At 42.2% G+C, this 12,012-nt stretch overlaps 1 protein-coding gene across 1 annotated transcript in view; it reads left to right on the plus strand.

The window, feature by feature from the left end:
- Window positions 1–12,012, plus strand: part of DTNB (dystrobrevin beta) — a 238,797-nt gene that overhangs the window by 183,134 nt on the left and 43,651 nt on the right. The window contains exons 13-14 of the mRNA XM_052649361.1: window positions 7,186–7,271; window positions 8,147–8,260. Of these exons, the coding sequence (XP_052505321.1) occupies window positions 7,186–7,271; window positions 8,147–8,260 (200 nt within the window). The remainder of the gene's footprint in view (window positions 1–7,185; window positions 7,272–8,146; window positions 8,261–12,012) is intronic.

Here is a 12,012-nt window from a genome sequence, read left to right on the forward strand (position 1 = left end):
TTTGCCTCCAGTCTTTCCTAGCATCAGTGTCTTTTCCAATTTGCCCAGTTTTGCTCATTGAGGTTTTGTTCCTTATCCTGTATTTTTCAGCTGTGTCTCCATCTCATTAAAGATGCTGGAGCTCTGTACGATTACCTAAACCTGAGAGAATACTGGAGTGGGTGAAAGTGAAGTCACTCAGTCGTGTCCAGCTCTTTGCGACCCCATGGACTGTAGCCTTCAGGCTCCTCCATCCATGGGCTTTTCCAAGCAAGAATACAGGAGTGGGGTGCCATTTCCTTCTCCAGGAGATCTTCCTGACCCAGGAATCAAACCCAGGTCTCCCGCATTGCAGGCAGATTCTTTACGGTCTGAGCCACCAGGGAAGTCTAAGAGAATACCAGGGTAACAGAGGAAAGGATCGTTTTCCATAAGTTCTAATTTTACAGACAAGAGAATAAAGGTATATAGGAAAATAAAGTAGCTCAAAGTTTACATGGCGAGTAAGTAACTGACCCTAGGATTCCTAACTTCCATTCTTATTCCACAAAGTGAATCCTCCCGTTGGTAGCCAAAGTAGGGTTTGTTTGTTTGTAATAAACTTCATTACAGAACAATTTCAGATTTATAGAAAATTTCTGAAGCTAGTTCAAAGAGTTTCCATATAACCCATATTTCTTTTCCCATATTAGTAACATCTTACTTTAGTATAGCACGTTTGCTGCAACATGTCAGTGTATGAGTATTAACTAAAATCCATGCCGCCTGCAGTGCGGGAGACCTGGGTTCTCTCCCTGGGTTGGGAAGATTTCCTGGAGAAGGAAATGGCAACCCACTCCAGTATTCTTACCTGGGAAATCCCATGGACAGAGGAGCTCGGCAGGCTCCAGACCCTGAGGTCGCAAAAGAATCAAACATGACTTAGCGACCAAACAGCAACAATGTGCTTTATTCAGATTTTGTTAGTTTTTGCCAAATGTCTTTTTTCTTTTCTGGGGCTCCATCCAAGATACCACATTTCATTTAGTTGTCATCTCTCCTTAGGCTCCTCTGATCTGACGCTCTCTCTGACTTTTCTTACTGTTTTTTGTTGGTTTTATTGAAACATACAATATTGTGTTAGTTTCAGGTATAGAGCAAAGTGGTTCAACTATATTTATATATGATACACAGGATTATTTTCCATTATAGCTTATTACTGACTTTCCTTATTTTTGATGACCTGGACAGTTTTGAGGAATGCCCTTTAACTGGGACTTATCTATTTTTCTCATGATTAGACTGAGATTGTGGGTTTTGGGGAGGAAGGGGTAAGTGCCACATTCCTCACTTCACATCTTACTTGTATGGTATCAGCGTTACTTATCTCTGTTGATGTTGACCTTGATCACTTGGCTGAGGAAGCATTTGTCAGGTTTCTCTGACATAAAGTTCCTCTTTTTCCCCTTTCCACACTGTCCTCTTTGGAAGGAAGTAACTGGACAGGCCACACTTAAGTAACAGGGAGTTAGATTCCACCACCTGAAGAGCAGAGTATGTACCTATGTTATTTGGAATTAATTCAGTATTTCCCTGTTCAAATTCCTGCAGTGGCTTCATGCCACATGTGGAGTGCGATGGAAACTCCACACCATGATGAAAAGGCCCTTTGTGATCTGAGCTCTCCCAGTTTATCTCCCACCCTTGCTTCACGGCTAACTCCCCTCCATCGATACTGACTGAACACACCCACCTGGAGCACTGTGGGCCTTCAACCTTCTCTCTGCCCAGCAAGCCCGAGCCACCAACCCCCAGACCTTCACCTGGCTGGCTTCCTCGGTTCACTGAGTCTTTTATAACTACCTAATTTTAAAAGTCTTCTGTTTCAGTTTATTCTGTTTCATCACGCTGTATTTCTTTATTAAACCTATCACTACTGATGTCATACATACGTATATATATTTCTTACCTTTCTTTCCCAGTGTAATGTAAGCTACATGAGGGTAGAAGCTGTATTCAGGCATCCCCAACCTACGAGCCATGGACCCGTACCTCCTGTCCGATCAGCAGTGGCATTAAAGTGCACAATAAATATAATACACTTGAATCATCCTGAAACCATCCCCCCGCCTCCCCATTCCATGGAAAAATTGTCTTCCATGTTATGGTTCCTGCTGCCAAAAAGGTTGGGGACCACTGCCTTATTCACTAATGCGTCCCTAGTTTCTGGAACAGTATCTAACACGTAGTAAGTGCTCAGGAAATATTTGTTGAATAAATGAATGAAATATTTAATTTTTGAAAGAAACCATCTTTAGGTCTCTTCTGGCTAAAGTATTCCATGTTTTTTAAAACTAATTTTCCCTCGTTACCTCTGGAGGCATTTTAGGAAGGGATACCTGGCCTTGTTTTGTTTTTTTAAGGAATACTGTGGTGTCTAAGATGGTCAGTAAGTAAAATCCTTACGTTTCTCTATTATTTAATATACCTTGACTAGGTTTGATATTTGTCTGAGTGAAATAAGCCGCCATTCAACTCTCTCCACTGGGGACTCTCCCTGTTGTTACATCCAGGTGAAGGAGCTAGGGTGCAGGCTGCTCCAGGTGGGACAACTAAGGGTTTGAATCTTCTTCCACCTCTACTTCTTTTTTGTGTGTGCGTTTTAAATTTTTATTTATCGAGTTATTTTTGGCCATTCTGAGTTTTCGTTGCTGTGCGTAGGCTCTCTCTAGTTGCTGAGATCAGGGGCTACTCTGCATTGTGGCACACGGGCTTTGCATTGCAGAGGCTTCTCTTGTTTTGGAGCACAGGCTCTAGGCACTCAGGCTTCAGTCGCTGTGGCACACAGGCTTAGTTGCCCCATGGCATGTGGAATCTTCCCAGACCAGGGATCGAACCAGTGTCCCCAGCATTTTAAGGCGGACTCTTAACCGTTTCACCACCAGGGAAGCCCCCACCCCTACTTCTTTATGTTTGAGTAACAATGCTTCTTGGTGCCAAAGAATAAATATTGCCTGGTTAGGAGTCACTGTTTTTTTAAGTTAATTTTTGTTGGCATGTATATAGTTGCTTTACAGTGCTGTGTTAGTTTCTCCTGTACAGCAGAATGAATCAGCCATGCATGTGCATATATCCCCGCCCGTTTGGACTTCAGTCCCATTCAGGTCACCACACTGCATTAAGCAGAGCTCCCTGTACTATATCGTATGTTCTCATTAGGAACTACTGTTGATAATCATTCTCGATTCGTGCATCAACTTCCTCTGTGAGAGATGGTTCAGCATTGCCGTCAGACACTCAAAACTAAAAAGATGCTTTAGAAATGTCCAGTGAAATACTTTGGGGGTTTTGATTGCTTGTCATTATATGAAACCAGTTCCTTTCAGAGTTCATTGCCTCATCCATAATTTTCCTTGGTCCCACTCTGATAAGGAACCATTCATTTTAACTCCAGTCTTCAGGATTTGTAAATCTATTATTCATAGCAGGTTTAGTCTCAGGCTTGCCGTTTTTCCGAGGTTCGGCTCAGGCTCTCGCAAGACTACGCATAGACAATAGAGAGAACTTGCTCAGTTGGCCACTGGTCCACTCTTCCTGTAGGAAGAAAGATCACTTTTTTCCCTTTTAAAAAAGAAAAGTATTTGGTAATTTGATTTTAAAAAAAGCCTGCTACTCAGATTTGCTATGCTGTTTTACCTGTGTTTATTTAGGAAGTTTCACATGAAAAGAATTACTGATTGCCTCTTTAAGCCCTAGATAGGAAACAAGGTTTCTGCTTCATCATATATCATGTTTATACATGGAGTGAAGCGTAACCATACCAGAGCCTTCATTAGAGCTTCCACTGTGGCTAATCAATAAAAGGGAAATGTCACCTAGTCATCCATTTTCATATTTTGGGTTGATTGACTTCCATATTCTTTTTTTTTTTTTTTGACTTCCGTATTCTTAAAGGAGGTAATCAGAGTCAAAAACGTCAGTGGATTTGAAAATCAAAACCATAATGATTTTTCCAAAGATATTTAGATGGCCAGTAAGCTTGTGAAAGTATGCTGAACATATTACTCATTAGGAAAATAAAAATTGAATTCACAGTGTGTGTGCATGCTCAGTAGCTAAGTTGTATCCAACTCTTTGTGACCCTATGGACTACAGCCCACCAGGCTCCTCTGTCCATGGAATTTTCCAGGCAAGAATACTGGAGTGGGTTGCCATTTCCTTCTCCAGGGGATATTCCAACCCAGGGATCAAACCTGTGTCTCCTGCATTGGCAGGTGGATTCTTTACCACTGAACCACCTAGGAAGCCTGAATTCACAATGAGATACATTTTATACTCTCTAGGTGGTTTTAGAAAAGGCAGAGGAACCAGAGATCAAATTGCCAACATCCGCTGGATCATGGAAAAAGCAAGAGCGTTCCAGAAAAACATCTATTTCTGCTTTATTGACTATGCCAAAGCCTTTGACTGTGTGGATCACAATAAACTGTGGAAAATTCTGAGACAGATGGGAATACCAGACCACCTGACCTGCGTCTTGAGAAATCTGTATACAGGCCAGGAAGCAACAGTTAGAACTGGACATGGAACAACAGACTGGTTCCAAATAGGAAAAGGAGTATGTCAAGGCTGTATATTGTCACCCTGCTTATTTAACTTCTATGCAGAGTACATCATGAGAAATGCGGGACTGGCAGAAACACAAGCTGGAATCAAGATTGCCGGGAGAAATATCAATAACCTCAGATACGCAGATGACACCACCCTTATGGCAGAAAGTGAAGAGGAGCTAAAAAGCCTCTTGATGAAAGTGAAAGAAGAGAGTGAAAAAGTTGGCTTAAAGCTCAACATTCAGAAAATGAAGATCATGGCATCCGGTCCCATCACTTCATGAGAAATAGATGGGGAAACAGTGGAAACAGTGTCAGACTTTATTTTTTTGGGCTCCAAGATCACTGCAGATGGTGACTGCAGCCATGAAATTAAAAGACGCTTACTCCTTGGAAGGAAAGTTATGACCAACCTGGATAGCATATTCAAAAGCAGAGACATTACTTTGCTGACTAAGGTCCATCTAGTCAAGGCTGTGGTTTTTCCTGTGTTCATGTGTGGATGTGAGAGTTGGACTGTGAAGAAGACTGAGCATGGAAGAATTGATGCTTTTGAACTGTGGTGTTGGAGAAGACTCTTGAGAGTCCCTTGGACTGCAAGGAGATCCAACCAGTCCATTCTAAAGGAGATCAGCCCTGGGATTTCTTTGGAAGGAATGATGCTAAAGCTGAAACTCCAGTACTTTGGCCACCTCATGCACAGAGTTGACTCATTGGAAAAGACTTTGATGCTGGGAGGGATTGGGGGCAGGAGAAGAAGGGGATGACAGAGGATGAGATGGCTAGATGGCATCACTGACTCGATGGACATGAATCTGAGTGAACTCCGGGAGTTGGTGATGGACAGAGAGGCCTGGCGTGCTGTGATTCATGGGGTCGCAAAGAGTCGGACACGACTGAGTGACTGAACTGAGCTGAGGATGACTATGGTCAAAAAAATGAACAATAACAACTGCTGGCAAGAAAGTAGAAAAATGGATCTCTAATATATTGCTAGTGAGAATATAAATTATTTGTATATCATTAAAAGTGCAGCCATGTAGGAAACAGCCTTGGCAGTTCCTCAAAAGACAGTTACTGTATGTGACTCTGTAGTTTCACTCTTATATACCGCCCAAAATGAAAGCATGCCTCTATACAGAAACTTGTCCACAAATGCTCATAACAGCATTATTCAAAATAGCCCACCAAAATGGAAACAACCCAAATGCCCATCAGTTGTTGAATGGATAGACAAAATGCTATCTATCCATATGGTGGAATATTATTCAACCATAAAAAGGAATAAAATGCTGATACGTGCTACAACATGGATGAACCCTGAAATCATTTGCTAAGTGAAAGAAGCTATACTTAAAAGATCACATATTGCATGATTCCATTTGTATGAACTGTCTAGAATAGGCAAACCCATAGATACAGAAAGTAGATTAGCAGTTGTCACGAGATAGTGGGGAGGGATGTGGGGAGTGACTGTGGGTTTCTTTTGGGGGTGGTAAAAATGTCCTGAAAGTAGATGCTGGTGATGGGCTCACAGTCTTATAAGTATAGTTTCAAACCACTGAAATGTATACTTTAAAAGGGTAAATTTTAAAGCATGTAAATTATATCTCATTTTTTTAAAACCCACAGTTTAGGTACTTCACGTTCACTTGGATGGTTAAAACCAAAAAGACAATGACAGGTATTGGCAAGGATATAACAAAGTTGGAACCCTCCTTTACTATTGCTGGGATTGTAAAATGTTTCAGCCACTTTGGGAAACAGTTTGACACTTTCTCAATATGCTAAATACAGAGTTACCATGTAACTTAGGAGTTCCGCTCTTAGGTATTTAATCAAAAGAAATGAAAACACATATCAACACAAAGATTTGTAAATGAGAGTTCAGAGCAGCTTCATTTGTAATAACCAAAAGCTGAAAACAGTGGAATACTATTGAGCAGTAAAAAGGAAGGAACCTTCATTCATGGAGCAACATGGATGAACCTCAGAAACATATTAAGTGGAAGCCAGAAACCAAAGAGTACATGTTGTATCATTCCATGTATGCTGCTGCTGCTGCTAAGTTGCTTCAGTCATGTCCAACTCTTGTGCGACCCCATAGACAGCAGCCCACCAGGCTCCCCCATCCCTGGGATTCTCTAGGCAAGAACAGTGGAGTGGATTGCCATTTCCTTCTCCAATGCATGAAAGTGAAAAGTGAAAGTGAAGTCGCTCAGTCGTGTCCGATTCTTTACGACCCCATGGACTGCAGCCTACCAGGCTCCTCTGTCCATGGGATTTTCCAGGCAAGAGTACTGGAGTGGGGTGAGGCAAAACTGTAGACAGAAAGCAGATCAGTGTTTGCCTGCGGTTGGGGTTGGGAGTCATAGTTTACTACAAACTGGCATGAGGGAACTTTCCCTGGTGATGAAAAATGTTCTAAAATTGGACTGTGGTGCTTTGTTTGCATAACTTTAAATATACTAAGACTCATTGAATTGTACACTTAAAATGGGTGGATTTTATGGTATGTAGATTATACCTCAAAAATATGTTTAAAAAAAAAATCAGTCCATCTGGGGCTCTGGATATATTTGAATCAAAAACCAAAAACCTTTCTTCCTCACTCTAGACCCGTCCTCCCACTGACTTGAGCTTTAACTTTGATGCCAACAAACAACAAAGACAGCTTATTGCAGAACTGGAAAATAAAAACAGGTAAGAATGCAGAGAGAGGAAGCCAGTTTATAAGCCCAAGATTATCATGTGAGTATCTGATTCTCGTTTTCCTTGCAGTCTAGATGGGTTTTGAGCACAAAGGAAGATTCCACCTTGGTTAAGATAGGCTAGCCCAAGTCTTGCCCTGGACACTAATTTGTGCATGAACTCTGCACGCAGTTCATTCTGGCCGTCGGCAACCCTGCTCACGTGCCCTCGGGGAAAATCTTTGCCCCACCCACCAGTGTGTTCCCCTCTCACCATTCCTTTCTCCACTCCACTCCGGGAGCCTTTGCTCTGCCTCACCATCTCGTCCTGGCCCGTGATGCTGCATGGTCTCTCACAGAAGAGCCGTTCACAGGCTTGGAGCCCAAACAATACAAGATCACGCACTGAAAAGGCAGGAACCAGGATGAGGAGGCTGGGCAGAGGAGAGCAGGCATCGTGGAGGAAGGGACCACCGTCGGCTCTCGGGGTAGGGGCTGGGGGTCAGGAGGGGAAGCGAGACGGAGGAAGACTTGAGGGAAATACGCACTAGACCTGCATTAGGAGGCTACAAGGTTCCCCTGGAGAGGAACTGAGTATTCTAGTTGTCATTTTTCTGTGGAGATTTTTCGAGTTCTTTTTTTTTTTTTTCGAGTTCTTGAGAAGAAGATTTATGTGACTTTTTCTACCACAAAGGGTTGTTTCATTGAGGAAATATCAAGTGTGGGTATTTTAAGATGACGTCCATTTCACGTCTTGGTTGTTCAGAAGCACCCGGAACAAGATAGACAGAGGCAGCACTAGTGGAATAAAAATTTCTAACAGGAAAGAGAGAGAAAGAGACCGCTGTGAAGCATCACGTGGCCATCTCTTTCACCCACCCTGTCTAGAGAGATCCTGCAGGAGATTCAGCGTCTCCGTCTGGAGCACGAGCAGGCGTCCCAGCCCACCCCGGAGAAGGCCCAGCAGAACCCCACGCTGCTGGCCGAGCTGCGGCTCCTGAGGTAAGTAAGCGTCCTGCACTGCCATCCCCATCATAACCTGCTCTGATAGGAGTTCATGTCTCAGGAAACCAGACTAGTGGGATAGGATCCGTTCATCCATACATCTAGTCATGTTAAAACGAATAGCTGAAGCATTCCACTCATTCTGTTACTGCTTCAGATGTTTGAGTTCCTTTATTAATCATTCTGTGATCTCCTGCCTTCATTCCAGAACTAGGTAAACACCAGCCTCCAGCTCCACCGCAAGTAGAGCAGTGTTCATACTTCTGTGATTGCTTGAAGAAGCCCAGGGTGCTGCACTCCATCTTCTTATCTTGAAATTAGTCTGACTTTAAAGACTCTTGGCAAGGAATAATACTCTTCCCGTCCTTTGAGTATGTTCTCTAGCACTACATAGATCAGGAGTCCGTGTCGGGAAATCCCCTGAGATGTGAAACCAAGTGGGAATCCCTTACGCTGTGGCTCTGGTACCTTCCAGTTCAGTTCAGTTCAGTCACTCAGTTGTGTCCAAGTCTTTGCGACCCCATGAACTGCAGCATGCCAGGCTTCCCTGTCCATCACCAACTCCCGGAGCTTGCTCAAACTCATGTCCATCAAGTCAGTGATGCCATCCAACCATCTCATCCTCTGTCGTCCCCTTCTCCTCCTGCCTTCAGTCTTCCCCAGCAACAGGTAAAAGGGTACCTTCCACTTCAACATAAACTCTTTCAAGGAGCGAGAGACCAAGGATGTGGGATCAAGATGGGGGTAGAGAGCAGCTTCAGCTCCCACTTGGTGCTGTTTTCAGGGGAATGGAGGCATCTTCCAGAAGAGTATGACATGAGCAAGATCCAGGCAACGTTGTGTGTGAGTGTGTGTCACTCCATCGTGTCTGTTTGAGACCCCATGGTCCATGGAATTCTCTAGGCAAAGAGTGGTGGAGTGGGTTGCCCTTCTCCTGGGGACCAACATTCATAGCGTCTTATTTCCTATCAGTCTTAGAAAGATGTGTGCACCTTCTTCCCTAAGTGAAGCCGTTATGGAAACTAAATGAGTGGCTTGATTCTCACCAGACCTGTGGATTCTCAAACAGTGGATTCTTTCTGCATAGGTTGTAACCTTTGGCATCCCACAGTCGATTTCTAATGTGCCATCACCTGGATTTCTACAGAGTTGAAAGTCCTTCCTTAGTTCTTCCTTTGATTTAGATCATTTAGCTTCCCAGCCATGATTTCTTCTCTTAAAGAATAGAGATGATTGTTTTTTTCTAACTCTCCTTCTGTTTAGATTTATGTCATTAACAGATAAGTCATCAAGAATTTAAGCTGTGCAGAAGAAAATCTTTAGAGATACAGAGATTCCCATTCTCCAAAAAAGAAATTCAGTTGAGTTTCTGAGTCGGACTGAGATCTTGGTGGCTCTGGGTCTGCTGTTGCACATTTGGGAAATCAACACAATTGGTGTCATATCAGACTGAAGCGACTTAGCAGCAGCAGCAGCAGGAAGGATGGGAAAGCAGAAGCTGCTGACTCGGAGCACAGCTCCGATAAGATACAGCTAGCTGCTTTTTTTCTCCACCTCAGCTCAGGCACAGGTGACTCTTGTATCTAGAAAAGCAAAAAACTGTCATATTTTAGTTTCACTGTTGCTGGGACTGGGAGTGCTGAAAGGGCTTCTTTATGCTAGAGATCGGAAAAAATCGTAGACCTAGTCGAATAGACAAAGGGCAGAATCCAGCGATGTGACATCAGGCAAGGAATTCAATCTAAGTCCAAGGAAGGTCTAAATTCTGAGAAATCTGAAAGTATTTAATCTCAAAAGCAGCTTCCGTATCACTGAAAAAAGAGGGACAGTTTAATAAAGTGTGCTAGAGCAATTGCTCACACATAAGGACACACATACTGGCTTTCTTTCTCACACTTAATATGCAAAAAACACCGGCAGATGGATGAAACACGGAGACAAAAATGTTAAAACTTCTAGAAGAAAACGTAGAAGAATTTCTTTAGAATTTTGGAATAGAAACTAATTTCTCAGAATTACTAGCCATGAAAGAAGTTGGGAAATTCATCTAGATTAATATTACAAACTTTTGTTTATCACAAGACACATAAAGGGCAAGATTCATTTGTAGGTCCTGACATCCTTCTGGTTTTGAAATATGTATTTGAATACAGGAACTGCCAGTACCCAGCTAGTATAATAAAACAAGATAGAGAATTTTATCCTTAGGGATAGTGGTTATGAATCCTGACTACCAAAATTGTCTTTTCCCCCTTTATTATTTTTAATGGTATATTTGTTATTATAATAATATATGAAACAAGAGAGTAGGATATGAAACATTATGCTAAAATGAACACCCAGAAACCCACACCCTACTTGAGAATTCACGTATTGCTAAAGCCATGTCATCTGCATAAGTGCCCCCATCTTGTCTCACTTCCTTCTGCCTTCCCCGCCAGAGCTAACCTCTATCCAGAATTTGCTTTATCATTCCCTTGCTTTTAAAGTCTTTTCAGATATGTGTGTATGTTCACACAATAGAGTGTCTAGTTTTGCTTTTTGAGCTTTATTGAAATGAAACTAATATGCAGTCTTCTGAGACATTTTTCCCACTTAATACTGTTCTTTAGGATCCTTCCATGTAGCTGCAAGAACTGATAGCTATAGTTCATTCATTTTTGCCATTTTGTATTGTAATTATTTGATGCTGCATAGCACAGAGGACGGAGAAGGCAATGGCAACCCACTCCAGTACTCTTGCCTGGAAAATCCCATGGATGGAGGAGCCTGGTAGGCTGCAGTCCGTGAAGTCACTAAGAGTTGGACATGACTGAGCGACTTCACTTTCACTTTTCACTTTCATGCATTGGAGAAAGAAATGGCAACCCACTCCAATATTCTTGCCTGGAGAATCCCAGGGACAGAGGAGCCTAGTGGGCTGCCATCTATGGGGTCGCACAGAGTCGGACACGACTGAAACAACTTAGCAGCAGCAGCAGAGGAAGAATACTGCATCCAGTCTTGGGGGTTCAGGGAAGAAAGACTTTCTAGAAAATTGAATGAGTCCACTCCTTATTGAGTTTATACCTGTGCTGGAAATTTAGGGAGTATGAAGAAGACAATGATTCTATCTTAAAAAGTTATAATCTTCTTTTGGAAACAAAACATAAAATAAATTTCTAATCACCTAAGTAATACTGTACAATGTTAATAATAAGTAGTGTGGATATTAGGAGAAATTTAGAAGCAATTTGTCCCTTAAAGGTGGTGGAATTTGGGCTGAACCATGAAAGGTAGCTATGGTTTGAATGAAGTGTGGGATAAAACATTTAAGATTAGATACAGAGTTGGGGTTCAGCAAGATTCCCCAATAAATATAACACATTTCAGAGAGAGGAAAGAATCTTGAAGCTAAGAATTTGTTTTCAGCCATCCAGTGAATTAATCTTTAGAGTACCAGTGATGGGAGATAAAATTAGTTGGATAATTGAGACCAGATTCTGAGAGCCTTAAGTGATAGGTCATTGGAAATCCTTCGAGAGCTTCAAATAATGATTTCATTAAGTTCACGATGTTAATTGAGTCCACACTGGATGTGTGATATTCTCTTAATCATTCAGTGTATGCAGAGATGAGTAAGGCTCATCCCCTGACCCCAAAGATTTTGCGTCATAGTATGAATGACAGCAGTACAAGGTAAAATAAATTAAGTGCCCCAGAGAAGCACTGGTTGCTATAGTGATTAAATAAGCAGGATCCGATATCCA

This window comes from Budorcas taxicolor, chromosome 11, assembly GCF_023091745.1.
Source record: "Budorcas taxicolor isolate Tak-1 chromosome 11, Takin1.1, whole genome shotgun sequence".
Lineage (NCBI taxonomy): Eukaryota > Metazoa > Chordata > Mammalia > Artiodactyla > Bovidae > Budorcas > Budorcas taxicolor.